Source organism: Cygnus atratus, chromosome 2 (genome assembly GCF_013377495.2).
Source record: "Cygnus atratus isolate AKBS03 ecotype Queensland, Australia chromosome 2, CAtr_DNAZoo_HiC_assembly, whole genome shotgun sequence".
In the NCBI taxonomy this organism is placed as follows: domain Eukaryota; kingdom Metazoa; phylum Chordata; class Aves; order Anseriformes; family Anatidae; genus Cygnus; species Cygnus atratus.
In genome coordinates this window covers 146403984-146429835 of record NC_066363.1, presented here as the reverse complement: position 1 = coordinate 146429835, position 25852 = coordinate 146403984, and the positions used below count along the sequence as shown (strand labels likewise).

The window sequence follows — 25852 nt, the reverse complement described above, 5'->3', positions numbered from 1 at the left end:
AGGGACGAGGAGGAGGAGGAGGAGGAGGAGAAAGAGCGGGAGGAGCAAGAGGAGGAGCGGGGGGCTGCCGCCGGTTCCCGCCGCCGTTCCGCGGAGGGCAGCTCGGGGCGATGCAGGGCTTCGTCAGGCTGTGAGCGCCCCGCCGCCGGCAGCAGGAGCTGCAGCAGCAGCAGGAGGAGGAGGAGGAGGAGGAGGAGGAGGAAGGGGAGGGAGCGTGGCGGAGCGCAGCGCCGCGAAGGCGGGAGCGGGGCTGCCCCGGTGCCCGCCCCGCGCGGGGGGCCGGCCCCTGAGTGCATGCGGGGCGCCCCGCCGGGCCGCCGCCGGCCCGCTGCCGCCCGCCGCTGAGAGCCCGGCGGCGAGGAAGTCCGGGCGGGCGGTCGCCCACATGCGCGGCCCCAGCCCGCGGCTTGGGGAACGGCGCCGAGCGGAGGAGGCGGGCGAGGGGAGCTGGAAGCGGCCGGCGGCGGCGGCGGCGAGGAGAAGATGGCGGAGCGGCGGAGGAGCTGAGAGCGGCGCCCGGAGAAGTGGGGCCGCCCCCGCAGCCTTCCTCCGCAGCCCCCCGGACCCCCCGGCGGCCACATGCAGGCCAAAAAACGCTACTTGACGCTGCTCTCCGCCGCCACCTGTCTCGCCCTGCTGCTCTACCTCGGAGGCGTGCAGCTGCGGGCAGCCCGCGCCCCGCCGCCCGCCGGCCGGCATGGGGCTGCCCCGCGGCCCGGCAGCGAGCGGCCCTGGCCCCGCTTCCCCGACGCCCTCCGGCCCTTCGCGGAGCCGGAGGGGGCCGCGGGGGGCGACGCGGGGGGCGGTGGCGGCGGCCGGGTCTCGCCCCGGCAGCGGCGGGACGGCAGCGCCGGGCTGTACCGCGGGCGGCGGTGCCGCATGGAGTCCTGCTTCGACTTCGCCCTTTGCCAGAAAAACGGCTTCAAGGTCTACGTGTACCCGCAGCAGAAGGGGGAGAAGATCGCCGAGAGCTACCAGAACGTGCTGGCGGCCATCGAGGGCTCCCGCTTCTACACCTCCGACCCCAGCCAGGCGTGTCTCTTCGTCCTCAGCCTGGACACGCTGGACCGGGACCAGCTCTCCCCGCAGTACGTGCACAACCTCCGCTCCAAAGTGCAGAGCCTCCACTTGTGGAACAACGGTAGAAATCACTTGATTTTTAATTTATATTCCGGCACCTGGCCCGACTACACCGAGGACGTGGGCTTCGACATCGGCCAGGCCATGCTGGCCAAAGCCAGCATCAGTACTGAAAACTTCAGACCCAATTTTGATGTTTCTATTCCGCTCTTTTCTAAGGATCATCCTAGGACAGGAGGGGAGAAGGGATTTTTGAGGTTTAACACCATCCCTCCTCTCAGGAAGTACATGTTGGTATTCAAGGGGAAAAGGTACCTGACAGGGATAGGGTCAGACACCAGGAATGCCTTATATCACGTCCATAACGGAGAGGATGTTGTCCTCTTGACCACCTGCAAGCATGGCAAAGACTGGCAAAAGCACAAGGATTCGCGTTGCGATAGAGACAACGCCGAATACGAGAAGTAAGTGAGCGCTGCCCCCGCCTCGCGCGCGCGGCTCCGGGGCCACGGCGCCCGAGGGCGCGCTCTCGAGCGCCGGTGGCTGCCCTCGGGACAGAGGAGAGTCTCGACGTACCCCTCTGGCTGGCCCTGGGCGATGCCTCGGGTCGGGGAGCGGGGAGGGAGGTGGTGGAAGCGGCCACGGGGGACGCGGCTGCGGCTCGCGTCGCCTGGGGACCGGCGGAGCGCTGGCGCCCTCGGCTCGGCGGGTGAGGATGCTGCCGGAGGATGCTCGGGCACCTGGTGCTACCCCGCCTCCCCGTCCTGCCACTCCGGGTAAATGCTCTGCCCGAGACAAAGTTTGAGGGGGGCTGCAGTTGGCGAGAGCGGCGGTTGGGACGGTGTCCGAAAGCGCTGCCTGCTGCCCGGGTGGTTTCCCCGGGGGGCTTACCCGAGGCAGCAACTTGCCTCGCGGGCTGGTTTCCCCTTGGCTCGAGCTGATACAACATCAGAGGAGCGAGGAGGAGAAAGAGAAGCTCTCTGTGTGAATGCCCCGTGTTCGAGTTCCTGATTTTTGTATGGGAGGGAACGCGTCCGTGGTGTGAGCACAGCTCACGTTTTCCCTTAGCGCTCCCGCTCCTGGCTTTCCCCGATGCTTGTTTTTATTTGCTGGCGCCGTCAGGTTGCTGTGGTGTTACCTTTCCAGTACGCTTTTCAGGTTTGTACAAAGAGCTGCCGGGAAAATCGCTTCCTGGGAATTACCTCCAGAGAACCACGGTGCTGATGAAGCTGTTTGCAGCCCGTTTAAATGCTGACCACCAGTACATTTCCTGCAGAGTGGATGTACGCGAAGTTTTTAGCATGGGAATGTGTTCCGTGTTGCGGGAGCCAGGCGCTGAATTAAAACAGAGCAGCCTCGCCCCGCGGAGCTGCCGAGGGCTAGAGGAAGGGGTTTGCAATGCATAGTGAACGTGGGTGGGAAAATACTCCTGGGGAGGAGCGGTGGAGAACCTACAATGCCATTAACGCTGGTCAAAATTTGCAGTTGGCTGCCTGTTTCTCCACCGAAAGTAGCCACGGGGCTTTGAGAGGGATCGGCCGGGTCAGCGCCAAAACACGAGGAGGGCTGTGTGTTCTTGGGTGAACTCTATTCGCCTTCCCGTCCTCGTAAATTCCCCCTAAGGGGGGAGAAGACAGCAATGCAAATACTTCGTAGGCTTTTAATGCCATTCACTTTTGGGAAACTGATGATGGAGTGATGAAATGGTGCAGAAAAAATCCAGCGGAGGTACCAAATGATGAGAAATCCAGCGGAGGTGCTAAGCTAGACTCACGCTCTTGGTGACCCAGGAGCTCTTTTGGCTGCCCTGTAGGGCACGGTTATAGGGACCCGGGCTGTGGCAGAGAAGAAGGCAGACCTGGCAGCTGTGCCTTTCAGGTCATGCTGTTGCCTGGCAGAGCTTGGAGTAATTTGAGCTGGTTTACAGATACGAAGAGTCTTGATCGTTTGTTCTGTTCTGCAGAGTGTGTGTTGTCAAGTTCATAAAGCAAACACCAGCCGGTTGTTTGACGTGAGTACAGCCTTATTTTTTCTTCTTTTTTCCCCAGTTGCAGCATTTGGCCTAATAAAAGATACAGCTCTCCCCATATTTCCTGGCCTTCCTAAAACGTCTTTGCAGCTTGTTTTGTAGGGAAGAGCGTACACAACCCTCGTTCACACAAAAACCGTTCTGGCTCCGAGATGCGGCTGTATCCGGGGTGGTGTCTGGTGACTTCAGCATTCCCTCACGGCGCTACCTTTTAAGACAGGAAGTGAAAAAATGATGATTCCAAGGAAGTAAGATTACACGAAGAATTGAGGCAGGCTGAATTTGTGGCCAGGCTACCGAGGTGAGCAGGCAAACAGCTAAGTGCGGGTGCCGAAGCTCTCTAACCTCGCGTCCGATCCCAGAGAGCACCTGGCAGAGCGTGCTGCTGCCCCTCCGCGCCCGTGGTTCGGAGCTGATTTACAGCAAAGTATGCCATCTGCTGATTCTCCAGGACCGCTTCCTCCCGTGTCCTGCCTTTTCTCTTTCTCCCGTTCGGATACGGACCGCGCCTGATGCTCAGCTGGCTTTACAAAACCTGACGAGGTCACGTCCTGAGGGTAGGGTAACTGGTCAGCTGGTGGAGGTGCTTGTGTGTGAATGTGTAACCTGCGTGTGAACGCTGAAAGAGACTCCTCTATTCGCTCAGCCCAGAGCAGCATCTGATCACCAGCAAGGCTGTAGCACTTGGAAGTGTCTCTAAATAAAGCTGGGCCTGTGCTGACTCGAACACCACTTAGTGGGGCCTTGAAAACCGCAAGCAGAGCTGCTTCTGCAGGGCTTTTTCAGCTCGGGTTTAACGGTGTGTTCTCGAGGTTTTAATCACGAAAAGGATGAAATGTGTTCTCCAAGGTACGTGTGGTTGCATATCCATGTAGAGTTAGTTGTGTATGGCAGTCTTCTCCCTTGCTGCAGCGGCTACCCTACCTCGCAGGACAGACGGGGAGTAGTGCCCTCGTGCCCCGTCCCTGGAGAGCTGTGCGAACGAGTGGCGAGAGGCAGAGGGCTTGCCGAGCCAGGTAAACGAGGCGATCAGATGTTAAAACGCGGTAATCTCGTGCCGACAGGGTGGGGTTGTGTGCTCTTACCTCCGTACCAGCGCCCGCCGTCAGTTACTCGTGCTGGAGCTTTGTCTGCGGCGCAGCACGCGGTGGGTGTCGAGTCCGAGCGAGGTCTGCAGGACGCGTTCCTTCCCCTCCAGGAACCTGAAGCAGCCAGGAAAGGTGACCTCCTTACCTGTGGGAAGTGCAGGAGTGCCTTACCGCATCGGGAGGAAGGTGGGAAGGGCATGTGCATATTAAACTCCGTCCCCAGATTGCATTGAGAGATCCGTCTGTGTGTTACAGCTAATTAATTTGCTTCCCGGTTACGCATCTCGGCAGATAAAGCTGATGCAGACAAAAGTGAATTGCGTTATCACCATCCGACTACTAGCAAACAGGATTTAAGGGAAAACAAAGAAAATACCTGGTTTCTCTACACTGTTTTAGGCTCGTCGAAGTTGGCCTTTGTCATCAGTGCTGGGCTTGCTGAGCTCCTGTTCAGTGGGATTTTAGCGCCGAGCTTTCCACCTCACGAAGGGTTAAGCAGGCAAACTGCTGCTGAAGTTTGAAGACAGCCTCTTAAATATTTAATGTCAGTCTAAATATATACATATGTACAAAGTGTTTTAAACAAAGGCAGAATTCATGTACAGGCCTAACTGGTTCCAAATAATTACTTTTTGGAAGGTAATAGAAATGACTACGGATACCGAAAGAAATTGAGGAATGCAGCGTTTTAATAAAGCCAGATGCAGAGAAGAGATTTGCACCGAAACGGGGATCTTTCTAGGGATGCCAGCAGTGTTGTCTGTGGTGTTTCCCCTGATGGGTGGACAACCCTGCCTTCAGAAGATGGAGCGAGCAGCAGTGATGGTATCCAAAAATGCAAGGTCTCATCAGAAGCCCATTCGGGTGTTCCCTGCTCTTATCTGTGCAGGATAGCTGAGGTCGGTGTTGGTAATGAAACGGTGCGGGCGGGGGAGGACACGGGTAATGAGCAGAGTCCAAGAAAGGAGGAAAGAAAAGGGGGAAGTGAGCAAAAAAATGTGGTTTTGGGCAGATGAGCATTTTTTTTCTTGTGGCGGAGGGCAGCTAGTGTACGGCACCTCGGCAGGACGCGGGGTAGCTGCTGGGGGTTCACTGGGGGAAGACTCCCAGTTGAACTCGTTGTGGGTGCTTTCGATAATCCCTGGTGCCCTGTGGGCTTACCTGGTGTGCACTCTGCTGGTGGAACGCGTGTCAGCCACTGCTGCACCTCCTACCGTGAAAATAGTGTCCTGGGCAAAGGGTACAGGGATGCGCGCTGAGCACGGGCTGGGAAGAAAAGCAACTTTCGGTTTTGTTTCCTCGCCCCCAGGAATAAAATACATATATATAAAAAAAAGAAGTGGTAGACACTAGGGATGAGTTTGCCGCTCACAAGACTGGCACGAAAACACGAAGTGAGGCTTAGGCATGCCCGCCGAGCATGTGATGATAATCTAGGCGTTGCACACGCGTGTACGTGCATGTTCTGAACAAAGGTGAAATTCTTGGGTTTTCAGCATCTCGAGCTTCAGTGTGTTGCATTAAAGCATAAAGATAAATGCCCCCTTTAATCACTTCAGGCGTTATTTTCAGAATTCTTTAAAAGGTTTTTTGAGTTAGCAGCTATTTAGGACAGGGCTGAGAAGTCATCCACGGTTGTGGTAGCTGATGTCCAGGACAGATCTGTTCCCGAATCCGGTGAGCTGCACTGAGACGGGAACCGGCCCACGGATCCTAAATATCACCAGGCCACTGCTGGAGCTTGGATGCAGCTCAAGAACTACTGAGCGAGCTTGGGCATTTTCCCAGAGTATCTTGGCTCCTGCAGAGACCAGTCCCAATCAGACTGCTTTTTTATTTTAATATCAATTTTCAAGAAACTGGAAATCTGCCCGTTTTCACAAGACGTTTATTCCAAAGAGCGGGAAGCAGGTAAATATCGATGTGCTCCCCAGCACCTGAAATGTGCTGTACTGCCTTCTTACCCCTGCTCTCCGTACCTATCTCAGCATCCTTGTATGCAGATGGGGAAAGGCTCCGGCTTCCCACGGAGGACAGAGCTGCCTGCCGGCCCCGAAAGGCGCCGAAGGGACGCGGGTGCTGGCTGTCCACATGTGGAGTGGCTGCAGCCACCCTGCCCGTGGCCAGCCTCCCTCCTAACCTCAACTCGTTTTCTTGTGAGGCGAGGTGTTGTTATAATCACTTGCTCCAGGCTTTTCGGCATCTCTTCTGCCCAGCATCTAATCCGAGGCTCTGCGGTGACAATGAATTGCGGTAGATGGCTGGCTGGTCCAGCCCCTTTTTTCTTATAGGCAGAAACGTAGGTGAAAACTGCTTTTACTTTTTGAAGAAAATCGTTCTGGGATAATTCACTGATAAATAATTACCGTGCTTGGCAGTAGGACAGAACTCGAACCCAAAAGTGGTTGTAGCCATCGTTTTCACATTTAGCAGAATTAAACCCCAAACGGGCGAGTTGGAAGCACTCTGAGCCCCGAGCAAAGCCGAGCCAAAAGCCGTGTTTGCAGCCTGCTGTCCAGCCACGACTGAGACCAGCCATGCCCTTGCCTTCCTGCCCGGTGGGGCACATCTGCTGGCCTGGATTGGTTCGAGCAAGGGCTTAGCAATGTGTCCTCGGGGTTTTAGTCAGAAAAAAGGACAAACGCGCTCTCCAAGATGTGTATAATTGCATATCCACGTAGCGTTGGGAAAGTCGTTTGAGTTTGACTGCTGGAAATAATCCTTTTCTCCCATATTCAGCCTGGGAACAGCCCACTGGAAAGGCAGAAGGCAGGCGTCTGTGAGCGGGAAGTGAATGAAGCTGGTGGGCATGGAGCGCTTATTTGCTCAACAGATGTGAGTCAAGAGAATGCGCGGTAATCTGGTGATTTCTGGAGTATTACCTGCGACTGTTTTCCCGTCCTTGCTGCAAGGTTTCTTTCAGCAAATCCACAGCGTTTTGTGGTCTTTGGTAAACAAACCGTTTTGCTAACCAGAGCAAAGTAGTCGGTGGGTACACAGACAGCTGGCTCCGAAGGAAGTTAAGCGATGTGCTGCGTGCTGCTAGGGTGGCTGATTTCCCAAGGAGTTGGCTGTAGCTGGAGGATGATGCAAGCTGCATCCTCCTGTCCCTGCTTGCATGGAGAGGCGTTCAGCGCTCAGGAATGCGTAACTTTAGGTTACGGTTAAGGTCCTGCAGCTTTCCAGGTTGCTCGGGAGTTTGGGACATAGGGGTGTCCTGGCCAGAGCGCTCCCTTAAGGAGTGAATCCAAAATGAGAACAAAAGAGAGGAGGTTTGTTTCACTTGAGAAAAGGGAAGTAATGCTTCAAGAAATAAAGGCCCTCGCTCAGCAAAATTTTGTGCCTAGCTGCGTTGCGGAGAAAGGAGCAGAGTGAGCGTGTTCAGTTAGATGACTTTCCAAATGGGATGTGACTTTCTGAAATGGTATCGTGTATTGGAGTAAGGAAACATAACTTTCAGCCAGCCACGGGGTTAGGACTCCTCAATAACGAGAGGAAGGAGATGCCATTTTCTGTAAACACATTGCATTTTCCCCACTCAGCTCTCCCACCCCCCTCTTGCTGAGGTGTAACCTCAGTCTTTCAGGTGCTGTGGTGCTGCCTCCTTGGAGAGGGTGCAGATCTGGAGGTAAGGAGGTGCTGACCTGGAAGGTGGCACCGTGGGGTGTTTATGCTGGCTGAGCCAGGCTCCTGGTTCACGATGCAGTAGGAGAAGCTGCCCGCTGCTCCCGCAGTCCTGTTGGTGGCTGCTATGGGACCGCCTTCTCCTCCCATGGGCAGCTGCTGTCCATGGCCAGCCTTGCCCCTGGCCAAGACATTGCGTTTCCATCTGCCTTCAAAATGGGGAAGAACGCTTTGCTTCCCATAAGCATTTTTGGAGATTGCTTCAGAGGGTTTTAGAGAAAGTGCTGTGTAAAACTCAAGTATGGTTCATTAATATTTACCGTGTCCCCTTCTCAGACAGCATCTGAATTGTGACTTGCCAATAAAAAGTGATGGTCGTTCGAGGGAGATGTTATCTGTGCCGGTGAGTGGCAGTCCCCACAAGAACTTATTTAGGGTTTTTTGGTTTTCGTAGATGGGGATGCGTGGCCATTTGTAATATATGAACCTTTTGGCTCTCCTCACTCAGACCCCCCAGACATCTCTGCCCATCCTGGTGCCTGTACCAAAGGCACCTGTGGTGAAGCTGCTCTTACCGCTGTGGACTTTGTTCCCCGTGATGGTTTCTGGTTCAGAAATACACGAAAACGAAATAATTCCCGGGTTCCTAAGTGAATTTCCTGTTTGTTCACTTTTTTTCCTCTAATATACTCTTTGTGTTTGTGAATGAAACAGAATTAGGGCTAATTTAGTTGATTGGCTGCAAAACAAAAGTATTCAGTGCGAAGAATGGGAAATGAGAAGGCCTTTCTGCAGTGTTACTTCTTTGCATAATTGTAATAGATTATAATTATACAGTTGGGCGTCGAGCAGTGGGCTTGCTGTAAACACGGTCATGTGAAATGTCTGCCTGCTCCCTTCTGTCGGTTTGAGGCCTGGTGCGGCCCCGCCGACGGCTGCTCCAGCACCTCCAGCCGCATTTTCTCTCCTGGCAGGATGGCGTGATAGCGGCAGCGCCGCCGTCTTCGCTCCCCTTCCCGGCTCCTCCCCCAAAATTACCGCCGGTCGATGCGGCCATGTCAGGCTGTTGACACAAATCAATGAGATCAATCACTCCTCAGCTCCTGAACGGAGCCGAGAGCTGCGCCGAGCCATCCCGGCAGCGCTTGCTGAAGGGAAAACGCGTGCTGCGATGGTTCAGGGGTAGATGAGGGGACCCTGTCCTGCTAAGGATCAGTTCTCCAAGGCTACAAAAAGAGCATGGTGTATATGTATGTGGTATAAATGTTTCCTGTGATGGCAGCATGCTGTATGACCCGAAGGCCGTCAGCCCCAGGAGAGCATCGCGTGCTGAGCCGCGGAGAGGGCCGAGGCGGCGGCAGCAGGCCGGGAGGAGGAACGTGGACAGCAGGGTGACCATGAGTCCGGGGCGAAGGGAAGCTGAAGAAACCTGCTTCTGCAAAATGCATCTTTTCCTGCGTTTGCAGCTGGACGTGTGTGCTGGGAGCGGGCTGACAAGGTTCCCCTGGCCGTAGCAGCAGGGCTGGTGCATCCCTTGAGCGTGCTGGTTTAAGGCAGTGGAGCTCAGTTTCATTCACGTGCCCATAGGGCGAGCGTAATTACAGACCCTGCTTTCCTTCCCTTCTCCTAGAAGATCTTGACTACTTCTGATCCTTTTTTTTGCCCTGCAAACGATGGCAAACTTTTATCAGAATACCAGAATTACTGGTGCAATGGGGTAGTTTAGCGTGACTACTAAAAAGCCCATCAAAACTGCACTTGCTGCAGTCCGCAAGGAGGAAATCAGAGGCTGCTTGTGGAAGTCAGAACCTTCGTCCAAAGGGGAGGACAAATCTTTGTGCTGATGTCTGGTTTTGTATCTGAGAAGGCTTGTTTGGGTGTGCCTGCTCATGGGCTCAATCAGCTGCTGTGGGAAGATAAACACATAAATGTTTCATCTCCTCGATTTGCCACCAACCATTGTGCTGGGTGCTAGCAGATTTTTTTAATTAAATATAATTTATCTAGTCCTAGTGAGAAACATAATTACAGGATTTACTTTGTATACTGCGATTTTAGAATTACTTAATAAAGAAGAGTAACATTTCCCCCTCAAGGGCTGTTTAAAAACGAACAAACAAAATCAAAAAACAAACTGCACTTTGCTAAAAGTAATAAATCTCAGGCAGGAAGCACAAAAAAAAAAAAAGGCATCTAATATGTTGGAGCTGCAATAAAGCTGAAAATTAATAATCGGTAAGTTGGTGCTGCAAGAGAGCGAAGGCATTTCCTCAAATCCATAATGCATATAGCTTATTGAATGGCAGCAAAGTTTTGCATAAGCAGGAGAAAACCCTGATCAGAAAATGTAAAACCATGCGATCTGCAGCCTGAAGATACAGTGCCACAGAGGATGTGGAGCCGTGCGCACGGCTGAAATGTAAGAAGGTGCTTTGCAAGATCAGGGTCTGAAATTGCATGCTAAACTTCAGTTTCTGCTCGGGGGGGTGGGGGGGGGGGGTTAAGCGCTGCAGGAAGGCACGGCTGATAGTCTCAGGGAGAGAATTTAGGGTACTGTGAAACCCTCACACGAAAAGGTTTGTATGGCTGTTTAAAATAATTTAAAACAAATAACAGCCCTCCACCCTCCCGTCCTCTCTCACGCTTTCTTTTCCCCCCTAAAACTGAAAGGTAAGGCTACTACTTGAGTTGTAATGGAATAATATATCAAGTGAGTGATCACATCGGGCATGGACACTTACCAAATCACAGTGAGATAACTGTGAATAACTCTCTAGTTTCAACAATTTGCATGGCCATTAACAATTGATGGGTTTCCCTTAGAACCGCATTATCTGTGGCAGCAGGATCTATTCCGTGTACCGGCTCCTGCATGCTAAGTGGCAGAGAATTGCTCCAAAGAAGGGGTAATAAAAATCTGATGGCAGCAAGGTGGGTGGAACAGGCAGGGATTTAAAGGTGACATTTTCTTGAAGGTGGGGAAGTAGTTCAGGCAGTTGTTCGTTTCGCTCTCTCCCTTCCCCAGCTGGTTTTTCAAATACAGCTCTGCAAATCTTCGTGCAGGCTTCTGCGAGCTTTCCCTTGACTGCTTGGCGTGTTCTCGGGCTGCATGGCTGGCTTTGGCATGTGGATCAGTTTAAGACACGTTTCAAAAAACATTTTGGTTTAGGTTTGGATCGGCCACGTGTCTCAAGCAGCTTTTATGCATATTTGTCAAAAAGACGAAATCGGGGTAAATTTAGCAGCGCTGGGTTGATAGATGGCTCTTTTATGGGAGTGCTTTTGAGGAGGTGTCAAAAATGTGTTTTCCTTGTGAGAATCGTGCCACCCTTTCAGTGAGCACACTGCGAGCCCCGCGCTCTGTGCTTTCATCTCCGGCTTGCAGTATGTCAGCTCTTGCCAGATCCCTCTGTCAAGTTGACTTTTGCAGCCCCAAATCTCATCTCTTCTCTCTTTTTCCTTCTCCTGAGCACGCTCTTCCTGCTCTCCCCTTACTTTTCACGGCTGTTGATTCAAGAGCCAAGGATGAAGTGGTGGAGGGAAAGTGTGAGCCGTCACAGCGGGTGAGCTGCTGGGGCTCGTGGAAGAGGTCAGGGATGCACCGGAGCCCGTGGTGCAGGCACAAATAATAAAGTCTTAGATGTGATTCTTCAAAAATGCCTTCTGCAGGTGTGCCACATTGCAGTGCTGCACAGGAGGTGCTCGTTCCCGTGGAGCAGAGAAAATCACAGCTCTCCGAAGGGCTTCGTTAAACTCCCCATGTGTCTCTTGGTGCAGAGCTCCCAATGCCTGCTCCCAACCTAGTGATGGGCAGCAGGTTCCTGCTCCTGCTCTGAAGCGTTTGTTCTCAAAGCGTTGAAAAATGATTGCGTCTTGTACCTAACAGCCTTCGCAGGACTCTTCGTCACCACCTCCAGCCTTCTGGTAGCCACTTCGGTTCCTGCTGCTGCAAGCCAAAATAATAATAACAAGAATAATAACAAATACAGCAATTAGGACCTGTGTCCTTTGGCTTTGGGCTTAGAAAAATCTGCAAACTTTAATGAAAACAAGTTTTCAGCTTTTGTTCTGTTAGCCATTCCTGGTGGCCTGTAATAATCCTTTCTAGCAAAAAAAAAATTATTTTCTTTCATTTTTAATGAAAAATCTTTCTGCCATGGGTCATGCTCAGATAATTAGCAGGGAGATCTGTGTTGCATGTGTCTAGAACTGGAGAGCCGAGGATTTAGAGGTAGTGGTGTGGTCCCAGATTGCTCTGGCAGTTTGGTTACTGGTTATAACAATGCCTCGTTTACTTCACCTTTATTCTCAGGATGACCGTCTTTCACTATAATCAATGCACTGATTGCTATAATTGCGTTTTGAGGTACTGTGGTCGTACAATTAACTGGCTGGGCTAATAAAGTGTGGAATGTAATGAATATTTGTAAACGAACTTCATTAGGAAGAAGCTTAGGTTGAGAATAGGCACTGGTAGAGGATAAGAGAGGAGCCTCATCCTCTGTATCAATAATTACAGCATGGGGAAACCTGGAAATGAACAGGTCAACGTGGAAACTGTTCCTCTGTTATGTATCTGGCATTTGCTGCTGCAACATGCCTTTAAAATCCCTCTATTTAAAAAATACATATATATTTCTAGGAGAAGATTCCCCTGGAATGAGATCCTATTACAGACTGGAATTGTGTTTGCAGGATGTTAACATTAAAGCTGTATTGGGCACGATGCTGAAAACTGGACCGACAGCACAGGGCTGGCAGTGGCCTTAAGAAAGAAGAGTCTATTGTGCCCCCACGATTGGATCTTAATGCAATTAAAGTGAAAAAGGAAACCACCATTGAAAATAGGAAATGGATTTCCTAGCGGTGCCTCCACGGGGGTGGATCGCTGACATCTGGCTGTTGCTGAGAAGTTGGATGTCTTTTATTTTCCTTGAGGAGCTGTGTCCAATTCTTGCTTTTGTGTTTGTGCGTGCTCTGCGTGCCTCCCTCCAGTTGTCTTCCCCGTGTTTCGGATGCACGTTCCTGGTCCCAGGCGTGGGGTTTGGTCCTGCACGCTTCTGGGAGACTGTTGAGTCTAGCGAGTGAAGAGCTGAGGAATCCCTCCCACTTTGGAGTGTCAGCGCCGCCACTTTGGCTGGTAGCTTTGTTTTAAGGTTGCCAGAAATCCCTTTACACCTCCTTGCCTTCTCCTCTGCCATCGTTTGAGCTCACAGCCTCATTTTTAAGCTACTTGGCTGTTTTGTTGTTTTTTGTTTTTTTTTTGTTAAGCATGGGTTTTCTTGGTTGAGTCTGTGTGTCATTTTAGCAGCAGTAACATTAAATTCCTCACCCTCCTTTTTTTAAGCTTTTGGTTGTCTGTGGAGCTAGTTATTTTTTTTTTCAGAAAAATCCACATCTAAAGAGCCTTGCTCAAAGAGCACTGGCTCAAGGCCCTGTGTGTTAGGCTGGGGGCTGGCTCTTCTTGCCGTGGGAGCTCGGGGGCAAGAGGGTCTTTCAGCAGCACCAGTTCATGCATCTGCTTCCTACCTGCTGGTTTCAAACAGTATTAATTTTTATGCGTTTATTGTGTTTAATTAAAAGCAGTGCTGCTTACGGCAGTGCTCGTGGAGATTCATCCCTCCCCCCTTCCCCCCCAATGAAACAAATAGGCATCTGGTATTTGTTTTGTATAACACAATCCTCATAAAATGAAGAGTAATAAAACATAATTATCTGTAAAGGCTGGTTTTATAAGCCTAAGAATGAGCTTGTTTCTGCCTCATTTTGCTCTGTTTGTAAGATAAAGGGTCTCTTTGTATGGCTTTAGCCCCTCTCCAGGTTAGGAGAGCATCATAGGGTTTTAAAATCCTCGGGGAAGGGTGCAAGTCAGTGGGAGCACATGCACAGGAGAAGGCGCTGGCCTATCTTCAGGGCTGGGGAAGATGCTTTTTGTGTTCCTTTCGGAAAATTTCCCTTCCAGACACTGGGTTTTACTTGAAAGCTTTGGTAAAGTAGGGGGCAGAAATCTGTAGACCGTGACAATGAGGAATAAAGGTCAAAGTTTCTGTGTGCCCTTTTGCTTTGCTTTGCCTTGCTGTAACCCTGCAAAAACATTTTCCACCACCAAACACCAGCTGGGCTGGGGGATTTTGTGAACTGCCCCTGCATCGTGTCTGCTCCCAAGGGACTGGGTCTCCTGAGCATCCTCCTTGCTGGTTCTCAGCTGCGTGTCCCCTGGAGAGGAGGTGACATCTGCCTGCGATGGCATCCGCCACCAAGCCTGGGTCCAGCACCCAGGGCGAGGAGCAGCAGATGAGGCAGTGCTCCTGCAGCGAGTGGTTCTGCTGCTGGTGGTGTAATGTGCTCCTGGGGTGTTGCAGGGTCTGGTGCTCAATGTCAACCCTCTCCTGGGTGTTGTTTTTCCTGGGAAAAAGTGGAACTGGATCATTTACGCCAATTAGATATTAAAGTGGGATGTGCTAATGGTTTGTGACTGTTCTAAAGGTAAAATATGGGGGGGGGAAATCCTTTTAGAAAACTCAGTCTGAGCCTGTTTATTTTTCTTTTAAATAGTAATGACCAAAATGTCATGTGTTTGTGATGAAAGCTAAAAGCTGCAGGGCTGCAAGGCGCCTTCAACTCAGGTGTGCTTTGCAATACGTTGTCTTAGGCCCTATTCTCATTTGCACAATTAGAGCAATAGAAGAGGAGGTAGCTCTCAGCTACTCTCTCAGCTTTTCTGTGAATTGTAGCCTCCTCAAAAGCAGCTACGACTTCGGTATTGCTTTCTCTCTGCGGGGCGAGCCTTGTAATTTTGCATCTTGATTAGCAGCTGCTTTTGTTCTTCCACGACGCTCGGGAACAACAGGGTTGGGAGCATGCACCGAATTGCTGGGCGATACCCTCGCTGAGAGAGATGGCACGGCTTGGCTCGGAGCAGCTTGGCGCCTGCCAGATGGAGGCCGATGTGGAAACTTGTCTCTTTGCAGCACAGCCTCGTGTCACGCGTGAGCTAAATGTGCCGTGGGTGTCAGAGGCTGCAGAATCCAGTTCCATTTACAAGTCAAGTGGTCCGGGATGTTTGACCCCCTCCCATCCTATGTTATGTTCCACTTAGTTTCCATCAGAGGTCTGGAATGCATCTTCCTTTATTTTCTTTCTGGGGTATTGCTTTGCAGATATCTCCCTGGAAAGTGTGCTGGTCCTTAATTAATTAATATCTACAAAATGCTCTGAGACCAGCGTTGCTTTGCATTCACAACAACAGAATTATAGTTAAAAGTTGAGCTTCTGATTTAACCTCCTCATGTCTCCAGAGTAAATGGCTTTTACTTCACCAGTGTATGGGGGAACCCCCCCAAGCTGTTATCTTCAGTCGTGCCATCAGTGTGACACGGCCTCTCTTATTTATTCTCTTTCTCGTTGCCTATAAAGTGGTAACGCTGGGTGGATTTTCTTTTAAACGTGACATAAAGTGAAATCCTGTTATTTGCACACATTCTGTGGCACTCGTCTTCGAAGTATCCAGGCAACCTTTATGTAGATGACACTTTAACTCAAACTCTTCCATTGTTACGAACGTGGACCTGTGAAGACAAGCAGGGTGGAAAAGGGAGGGAAGAAAGAGCTGGCTTGAACTCACGTTGGGCACCTTGAGTCACCTGGGGGACTCTTCGTAGAAAGTGCAATGCATTGAAGAGCTCTGCTCCCGGGTACTTAAACCTTCCACTTCAAAGTATTGCACGCTTTTGCCTTGGGAGTGGGCAGGTGGAGCTGGCAGCTGAGCTCCTGTGGTAGAGCCGCCAGGAGAGGGGATCTCATCGCTTCTCCAGCCTGTCACGCAGGGAACAGAATCACAGAATTGTAGGGGTTGAAAGGGACCTCGAGATTATCGGGTCCAGCCCCCCTGCCAAAGCAGGTTCCTTAGAGCAGGCTGCCCAGGTAGGCGTCCAGACGGGCCTTGAATATCTCCAGAGAAGGAGACTCCACAACCTCCCTGGGCAGCCTGTTCCCGTGCTCCGTCACCCTCACCGTGAAGAAGGTCTTTCGCATGTTGGTGCAGAACTTCCTGTGCTCCATTTTGTGGCCACTGCCCCTTGTCCTGTCCCCACAAACCACTGAAAAGAGGTTGGCCAAATCCCTCCATCTCCCACACTTAAGATACTTGTAAACTGTAATAAGATCCCCTCTCAGTCTTCTCTTCTCAAGGCTGAACAGACCCAGGTCTCCCAGCCTTTCCTCATAGGGAAGATGCTCCAGGCCCCGTATCATCTTTGTGGCCCTCCACTGGACTCTTTCCCTGTCTTTTTTATACTAGGAACTTCCTTGCCAGGTTCTCGATTTCAGGCCCGGGAGGATGAGGGCTCCAACAAGCCTGCAGCTGCAGCCGTTTTGTATTCAGCTGTGCTGCCCAGAAATTGAGAGCCCGGGGCTGAACGGGAAGCCCGAAAGACTTGAAGAGGAAGCCACCGGTGCTCTGTTAGTTTGCTCTGACCCCCCCAGGGGAGAGGTAACCCCATCTGGGGGGGCTGGGTGTGTGACCTCTGGTTGGGAATTGGTTTCTGAAGCCCTAGTCAAGGGAAGTGTGATTTGTGAGCTCACACCAGATCCTAATCCATTTGGGGCTGCCGGTGACCGGCAGGGTGCACGTGGGTATTAACGAGCATGTTGGTCTAGGCCGGAGGATGACCACGGAGGAGCGAGCCCTTGGAGGAGGCTGTGGTGGAGGACAGGGGCAGTGCCTTGGTGTCCCCAGGGGAGGCCAGGTAAGGCTGGCAGGGGTCTGCCATCCAGGGCTAGGCGAGTTGAATCCTGGTCTCCATCAGAGGAGGGAAAGTTTTAGGAAAAATCCTTCGTGTTGATGAACCAGGATCAGTTGCCTTACATACCTTATGATAGATTAATTGCGGTCCTTAGCTTCACTCGTAGCTTTTTGCTTTAAATCTTTGGACTAAGCCTATGGCAAGGGTGAGAGAAGCTTTTTTTTTTTTTTTTTTTTTTTTGCCACTGCTTTCAGATGGAGAAGCCTCTGCTTATTTCTGGAGCCTTCCTTTAATGGCACAACTCAACTCATGTCCAGACATTCCCTGCTGCCTTGAAGCTGCCCACCTCAATCATGTCATCAGCGTGGACTGTGGCTGATATTTGTGTAACACAGAGTATCAAGTCCTGCATTTTCTCTAATTACCCCGTTGCTTTCTTAGAAAAAACAACCAACAAAACAAAACCCCAATAAAACCAATATCGCCCAAGCCCTCAGCGTGCAGCACAGCACATCCCTGCTTGGCCCACTCACCCTGGCCTGGCGCTTTTCAGTCCCTACGTATTGTCGTCCCCACCCAGCTCTGAAAGGATGGGGCATTTGGAAGGCTGTGGCTGTGGTTTGGGGACATAAGAGGTTGGGTATCAGGGATTTACATTTGCTGGGAGGTCGTTTCCTTGTGCACACATTGCACTCACTGGGTCAGCCCAGATCTTTTTGACCACGATGCATGTCAGTCTGGAGAACTGATTTATGTTTTTTTTGTTTTTTTTTTTTTTCCGAAATGGGGAAACCTGATGGTTTTATTTATTTACTCTCTAGGGTTTTTTTTGTTGCAGCATCCTCGAGCACACAGCTGGGCTGGGCCGGGCAGGAGGCTGGGGAGCCCTGAAGCCAGCACTGCTATCAGTGCTGTGTTTTGGGAGCTCGCAGACTGAGCCAGCTCCCCAGGGTTGCCCAGGGAGCCTGTGCAGCACAGGAATCGAAACTGACAGTTCTGACTACAGTTGCCCTTTCCATCCTTATTCACCATTCTGGTTTTTATCAATAGCTGAGCCTAAATGTTTAGCAATAGCAGGATGGTGACGGTAGCTGTCTTATCAACTACTGAAAGGGAGGGTACGGGGATGGCTTAGGCAAATATTTAAAGTGTGGGGAGGTAGAAACCAATCTTTTCCAGTTATCTGTGTGTGAATGCTTTGGGCTGTAAACGAAAGCTTCCTGTCATAAGGCAAGACAATTGCATTTGTAGCCAAAGGTGTGTGTTGTTGTTGTTTTTTTTTTCTTCTGCTGTGCTTAACTGTGATTCCTCATGAGACTCATGGGGGTAGCGGGGAGGAATTGCATGCACTAAAATGAAAATCGTGCTGTAATTTGATACAGTGCATGGCATTGCTGGTAATGTACGCATAAATAGAGACTCCAGCACTCGGCTCTTCAGTGGAAGACAGGTCTTCTATATTTATCAGTTTCTGCTATTTTTGCAGCATACCCTGTTACACTGTTGTTTAAAAAAAAATCCATATCGGTTCCAAAGTGTTATTGTTTCCTCATTCTGGGATCAATTGTACCAGACCTTTCTCATCGACTCTGACCTCATTGCATTTAAATAGCTGGAAATTACAAGTATTTCTTGTCTGTGGGAGCAGAGGAACAGTTCCATCTGAGTTTCTGCTAATCATCTCCTGTTCTATAGGATCGCTTTCCTCTGCTCGGAGGAGGTTTTCTGCTCCTGCTGAAGCCAATGGGAGCAGCTGCTGTTATGGATTCCCAGTAGGATCGGGGCTGGAGTCCGTGGTGGCCTGTTAACAGGGGCAGCTCGTTGTGCAGGCACCCGTGCAGCTCCATTGATTCTCATGAAGCTGGCAGGGTCAATTAGCAGAGAAAAGAAGTCCACGGGGTCTGAAATGAAAGAAAAGAAAATGTATTTTCAGAAATGCAATATTTTAAAATAATGCCTGTCTGGTAAAAAGGGGAAAATAGTTTTTACTATCTTATAGAGATAGCACCAAAGTAAAGAAAGAAAGAAGTCTGTAGTGCAGTGTGGTGTAGGAAGCAGAGCCCCGGGTTTTGTTTTCTCCAGCTCTTTTGGTTGAGTAATTTTGCTGTTTCTTTGCAGAATGGGGATAGTGGATTTTTGCAAGTGCTTTGTGAGCCTCAGATAAAAGGTATCCCATGGAGCTACTTCTCTTGCTTGACGTGGGGTTTTGGTACTCCTTTAGAGGTGTGTGATGCTCCCTTTCACAGGGTCGGAGCACAGCAGTGGTGGCCGTGGTCAGGGTGGGCACAGCCGGGTTTGGCTCGGGGGCCCCAGGCTGTCCCTGCCTGCCAGGAACGTGCCATGGGGTATTTCCGAGGTCGTTCTTCAAGAGACGTGTCATCTTTCTGTGGCCACAACCAGAGCCGTTCGCAAGTGGCATTTGTGGTTAGTTACGATGAAAGACTAGAATTGTTCTGGGCAGACTGGTTGTCAAGTGCTGGGAGGTAATCGACAGTGAGGTGGTGAGGAAGGAAGGCAGTGCCTGATGGTCTGAGGCCGGGCTGGATGGGCTTTGGGCAACCTGATCTAGTGGGAGGTGTCCCTGCCCGTGGCAGGAGGTAGGACTAGATGATATTTAAGGTCCCTTCCAACCCGAACCATTCTATGAGTCTTATTGTGGATGGACTGGATGCATAGGTAATCTAGGCTTCATTTCTCTGCTACAAACAACAAAAGCAGCTTGGACACCTCACCCCAAGATTAATGACAGATTTGCCCATGATGAGGACACTGCTGGTTTAATCCCCATGCAGTAATATTTCTTTATTTGACCTCATGCCCGTGGGTTGGTCATGAAAGCTGAAATGGACACGGACTGCTCTGGTCTCGACTATTTGCTTAATGAGAGCGCAGTAGGAATGAAGTGGATAATATTTTGGGTGGTTGGTGTGGAGAATAAAACGACATGGTAAACTGAGCCCTGGTAGTTCATTTGGGACAGTGCAGTGGATTGTTATTCCATTATAGTGGGAGAAGCTGCCAAGCAAATAGTACTGTACAATTAAATGGGGCTGTTAACGGCATGACTGAGCCAATTCATTAATGACAATGGCGTATTCTTGTATCCGCTTTCCCTTACAACTCCTGGGTGAGGATACTCAGGGGAAAAAAGACAAATGGGAGGAAGGGGGGGGGGAATGCCAGAGTGCTCCCGGCGTGACGTCCCCGCGTAGGTGCTTTTTCTTTGTGTCGTCTTGGCGAGAAGTGGAGGAAAGGAGCAGGTCACTTCTGTCACGTGGAGGCATCTGTGCGGAGGGACCGCATCGAGGCAGCAGGTGTCCTCTGGCAGCGGGTGCTCTCGGTTGCTGCTCTCTCACAGGCAAATAGCGGTGGACTGCAGGGGCCTGTGAGATACAGCAACGAGTGGACAAGAGCGCTGCCCGTGGCGTTTCAGTGGAAAGCCAAAGCGAAGAGCTGGAAGCTGCAGGCACTGCACTAGTTCCTTTGGTATAGACAAAGCTGTCGTCCGACCCATTTCTTTTTATGCTTATCAGTTTCTTTCTTAGGAGTTAAAGCTAGTTCCTGGATCTTTTAATATTTGGAGCTATGGGAAGAAGACCCCGAAATAATCTGCTATAATATAAGAGTGGTTTAGAAAAAATTAAATCAACACACACTTTACTTTGAACACTAAGCCCCTGCAGTAATGAGAACATTGAGAGATCAGCGATGCTCTTGGTCAGCGGCCTCCCCGACCACATACACGGAGGTCTGTGCTGCTTGCTGTGCAAAAGCATCGCTGGTCCAGCAGTGGCAGGGTTTGTGGGGTGGCCTCTGCCCCGCCAGGTGGGCACCAGCTCTGCTGGGCATCCTGAGGGGCAGCATGAGCTTCCAGGAGCCAGCGATGGTCACCACGGTCCTGAGATAGGTATAAATAAAACGCAGTGCTGCAGAGCTGGCTGAACTTTGGCTTGCTTGGTTTTCTTCCTTTGAAGGGCTTTAGGAGATTTAGGGCTACTCGGTGTCATATATTGGCCCAGATTGTGTGCTAATGATGGTTTTCCCTGTTTAAGGCTCCTGGAATAGAAGATAAACATCGTGTGTGAAAGCCTGAGGATGGAAGGAGGAAGAGAATTAAGAATTTGCAAAGCAGCAGCAACTCTCCGTGCAGGAGCTTTTTCTTCCCTCCCAGCTCAGTTTGTTTCCTCCTGTGTTTGCTAGAAGCAGGGTTACGCTGTTTTGATTTGGGCGGTGAGAAGGTTACCCTCGTTTTTTAATTCGAGATACAAACCGTAAACTGCAGCCAGATCGTGAAAACAAACGTGAAGTGGAGGTGCTCACCTGGCTTAAAGCACATCCATGTCAAAGTGGAGGGTTGCTGGCGTGGAGGCATTTGTGTCTGGCACCTCCATTCAGCAGTCAAATAAACCGGGTTTGAGAGCTCCCAGCACCGGGTGGTGCAGCACAGGCACCATCCAGCAAAACACGCATCTGCTGCTGCTCCACTGATTCACATTTCCTTAAAAAAAAATCCCCAAAGTCTGATGAGTTGACGCAGATCCTGCAGGGTTTGTGCTGAACCGGCTATCTGCCAGGCTGTCCTAATGTAGCTCAGGTGCCATGTCATCTCCTGAAACCAGCGTAAAACCAGCAGAATAGAGTTTGTCTCGTGTCCCTTCGTTGGAGAGCTTAGACAGATGTATGTAATCACTTAATTTAACCAGTCTTATTTTCTGTCTTCCTGCTATTATGCAAATTTTCCATTATGTGCTCGGGTGGTTTACTTTATATTGTATTTTTACAAAGAATCTAGTGTGGTTCAACTTAGCAGCGGGTTTTGCAGTGGTGCTGTGGGCATCGCAAGGCCAGGGGGAGTTGCAGCCTCCATGTGCTCCTGTCCCTGGGATGCAGTGCAGCGCACTGCTGTGCCGAACAGTTAATGGTGGTTAGAACTTCACCATAAATGATATCTTCAAGGGAAGGTTTAAAAGACGAGGCATTTCCTGCTTTGAATCTTTGTATAAGAGAGCAAATTAGGCGAGCAGCCTGACCTCTGAACTTCCTGAGGCTGAAACATCAAAAGGGTTTTACCTCCTCTAGTATTAAGCAGCAATGCTTGAAAGTGTCTCACGACACCTCTGTTTGTTAAATGCCTCAGCTGGAGGACACTGGGAAGCGCTGAGTAATCTGGAGATGTGTGTTTGTGTAACGGAGCACAAATGGTGGGACGGTTTTAAAATATTTTTTTCTCCTTTGTGGAGACAGTTTGTGTGTGTGCCTGTGTGTGTTTGGATGCTCAGTTTGACAAGCAGTGACTTTTTTCTTCCTGATGACACACAATGTCTGTGTTCTTACTCCACTTTTTTTTTTTTTTTTTAACATTGCGCAGGCTGATCCGATATGCGGTGCACGCTTTCTCTGTTAAATTACACCCTGAAAGTGTTGACCTCTAGCATTTCGTAGGAGCTTGTAAATTATGTATGGAAATGTTCTGTATTGTTCCTGTATGAACTCCATCGAGGAGGGACGTCTGAGTTGCTCCATTTGTTCTTGAGCTTGGGAAGGTTTCCCTGTTCCTCCCTAAACTAGCCCTGATCTACACTTGCCTATTGCACTGAAGCTAACTTTTGTCTGCACATGCAGGAAACCTGGAGTTGCTCCTAGCCAGATTAAATAATGGATCACTTGAAAGAATATTGCCTAGTATTTATTGCTGCTCACCGGAGGATAATTTCAATAAGAATTTATCATATTTATTCAGCAGAAGACTAATAAATTCAGATTTGTTTAAACAAAGACTCGAGGAAGAAAATGCTAAATGCTTATGGTTTTATTCATTGCAGACATGAGCTACTCCATTTCACTCAATGTACTTTTACCTGCTTATGTCACCAATTAATTTGGCTCTTAATATCTTATTTTCAGCACTTTTCTCTCTTTCCTCTGGGTACTGCAAGTCATGTTCACTCCCAATGCAAGTCTGTCGAGGATAATGGCATCTCTGATGCTTTCTGGCTTTGTATGGATTTGATTTATTGTTGTGGCAAAGTCTAGATAAATAAAAACACTTTTGCAGGAAAGTGTGATCTAATACGCTGAACTTCATCCAGGAACATCTTGAATACGAATTCTCCTATGCTGTGCTTGTGGTATTGATTAGTTCACCAGTTTTTTTTTTCCTCCTTATTTAAAAACATGCACTATGCTTAACAGGTGAAAGGTGTTGCTATTTAGTATCTATAAGATACAGTATAGGGGAAGTGCGTGCAAGGGCATTAGTAGTTTCAGATTTTTCGTGAGAAATACCTTCAAAACAAAGAAACCAGAAAGGAAATTGGTGGCCAAATGGTGAACGGGACCACATGAGGAATGGGTGAGGGGCGTGTATATCCATGAGCATAAAGCTAAGGGACCTTCTCGTATTCTTTCTTCTGCTTGTGTTGGGCATCAGTGCAAGAAACCATGTGGATGGTGTTAAAAATAAAAAACTTTCACCCAATCTGAGATTTCTTCTGTCAAAGTTATATGGGCAAATGTGTCCCCTGTGTGTGAACGGGCATACTCCAAGGTGCTGGAATGTGTTATGCCAGGCAGCTTCTGAATTTTTCTGTGTGGGGGGTAATTTTTGTGTCTGGGGGCAGGTTTGAAACTGGTGTGTAGACTAGCAGAGTTTAGGGCACATAGAAAACTAGGACAGTTTGGGAAGCTGCCACGGTTTTTGCCTGATCTGTGGAAGTTTGGTGTTGGGGCCTGCAGAATAGAGAGGGTTAATGATGCTTAGGAAGGAAAAGGGTTGGTGACCTTTTCTATGTAAAATAAGGCTGAGGAATGCCATGCATGTTAACCTAAAAAGGCCAGTAACAGTTGTTGGCTTTCTAGGAAATGTTTGCATGTGTTGGTGGTTTCTTTTCCAAAAGAAGTGAATTCTTCTGTGTCCTAGGAGTGAATCACAATGCGTTTTTTCCACTCCATTTTTTAAATTTAAAAATAAAAGATAGCAAACCTTTTTATACCAGTGGTTGGAAAGCTGATCAAGCCCTAGGAGATAAATAAAACAGTGAAGATTTACTGAACCGGGTAACAGAAGCAACGGATCTCTGTGCCTTCAAATCCTTGACAAAAATGTATTAATATGACTAATATGTTGGTTTCTTAGTGTGATCTGCTCTTGCATTGCGAACGACTTCATGTGGGCGCTGTGCTTTCTGAAATCCAGGGTAGAACAAAGCAAGGGGTGTCTTGATTTGATCTTTGCGTTAAAAATCTTGGTAGAAACGCACTGCTGATGGCAGCAGGACCTGCTGCTACTATACCTTAAAGCCTTCCTATATGTGTGATAAGCAGCTGGGTACGCTTGCCTGTGTGATTTTAGGGCCGTAAGTGGGGATAGGGCTCGTGGCCTGCCTGCAGCGCTCACCTTGCGCCCTGAAAGCTGCCAGCACGGTCAGTATTCATCACGTGGACGTTACGGGCTTTTAATTGCTTTTGTGTCTGGGTTGGTGGCAGTGCTCTCTGATTTATCATCCTTATTATTTGTACGACATTAACGCCGGGAGACGCCCACTGGGACTGAAGCGCTGCTGTGCCGAGGCTCCGTGAGGGTGAGGCGGTCGCAGAAGGCTGCTGTGGACGGGGTGAGAGGCGAAGTGCTGTGTTAAAACGGGTGCTTTTTATTCAAACTAGTATGATGCTGGAGTATCTCACACACTTTTACTTCTTACTAGCCAGAGGCAGCTTGAAATTACGCTCTCCTGCATTGTCAAGAGGGAGTATACAATTAAAGCCTGGTAGAAGTCACCCACAGACATGCGCTCTGAAGCAGGCCGCGCTGCCTGCCACCATGGGGCCCAGCTGCGTGACAGGAACGTCCCTGCCGTCAGGGCTAAAGTAATGGTGGAAAGGGCCGAAATCGGGGAGCGAGAGGCTCTCAGTGTGTGGTGACGGGTTTGTTTGGAGGAGAAGGGCTGGGAGCGACGAACAGAGCGGGTGCTCTGGCGCTAGGTGGTTTTACTGGCTGGCTACCCGGTGTAGTGTTAATGAGCATTTATAACCTTTCTCGGTGCCTTCAGCCGTTTTGGTTTCAGTGCAGTAAGCGCACAGCTTTTTAGTGCTGTTTTGAAAAGGGACAAACTATTTTTGTTCGATGGCTCCCAATTTGCTCCGAGCGTGCCGTGACCTCTGCCAGTCTCCGTGCATTAACAAAGTTTTTAAAGGTTTTACAGACACTTTCCATTAGCCATGCCGTAGCTGCTTCCATGAATGTTTAATGTCAAGAGCGGTACTTTTTATTATTATTAGTTTCTTCAGTCACTCTGCTTCGATAAAAGCAACCCCTTTCACCCTCAAAGCCTCAGCAGGCCGCGGCCAGTGCCACAGCTCACATCTTCCTCTGCATCCCTTCCCATTTTCAGCTGTAGCTGTGAGAAAGTTTACCCTAATGCCATTGTGGTCTTTGTTCGTTTGTTTGTGGTTTTTTTCTCTTTTTCCCTCCCTATTATCTGCAGTTTGGCAAGGCCTAAACCCTTCCTCTTCCTCCTCCTCCTCTTCCTCTTCCTCCTCCTCCTCCCCCCCTTCTTCCTCAGCCCCCGCTGAGCTGCCTCATGGTGCTTTTCTGACAGGATTTGGGGCTGAACTTCTCTCCAGCACAATAGCTGTCCAGCATCGCCATCTCCTTTCTGTCCGCAGCAGAAGCAAAGGGATGTCAGCAAGGCAGGGCGGCTGCTGGGGGACACTCACACATTCACCCTGTCTGGGGCAACCTCTCAGTGTTTCATTTCTTCTGCTGAAGAAAATGCTTTTTTTCTGATCCATAGCCCAATCCTCTTCCTCGTTTATTTGATGAATATGTCCCTTGTCCTCCTCTCTCCAGGAAAGCTGTGTCTTATACCAGGAGGAAGAGAAAGGCATGCCCAAGATGCCCAGCTGCTTCATGTGTACTGGTGGTGCTTCAGCATTAGATTAAGTTTTGCTACATGGCATGTTTCTGCTTGCTCCAAACACCAACCAGGGTTTTTTCTTGTTTTTAAGTTGCCATCAGCCAACAAGAAGAGTGCACCTCCAAAGCAAATTTGGTTTAGGAGGTCTTTTTAGGTGCAACCTCTAAAAATAATGAAGTGGAAACTTACCAATCCATTATGCATGCCGAACACACCTCTTAATTGTGTCATCTTGTGCTTGGGCTTGTTTTACTTGATTTGTAGACCCAGATACACCCCCCATAAATCACATGGCCTCATTGTTTAGCATCTGTGCTATCTCGAATTCATGCAGTCTGTAACAGGGAGCACTGGAAACACACCCAGAAGGTG

The 25852-nt window shown here is 49.8% G+C and overlaps 1 protein-coding gene across 2 annotated transcripts in view; it reads left to right on the top strand.

The window, feature by feature from the left end:
• Positions 1-323: 323 nt before the first annotated feature.
• Positions 324-25852, top strand: part of EXT1 (exostosin glycosyltransferase 1) — a 168998-nt gene continuing 143469 nt past the window's right edge. Inside the window, exons 1-2 of one of the 2 annotated variants that reach the window (XM_050708491.1) lie at positions 324-1544; positions 3044-3091. In XM_050708491.1, the coding sequence (XP_050564448.1) occupies positions 580-1544; positions 3044-3091 (1013 nt within the window). In that variant the 5' untranslated portion in view covers positions 324-579. The remainder of the gene's footprint in view (positions 1545-3043; positions 3092-25852) is intronic. The other variant, XM_035556162.2, reaches the window with a different exon arrangement.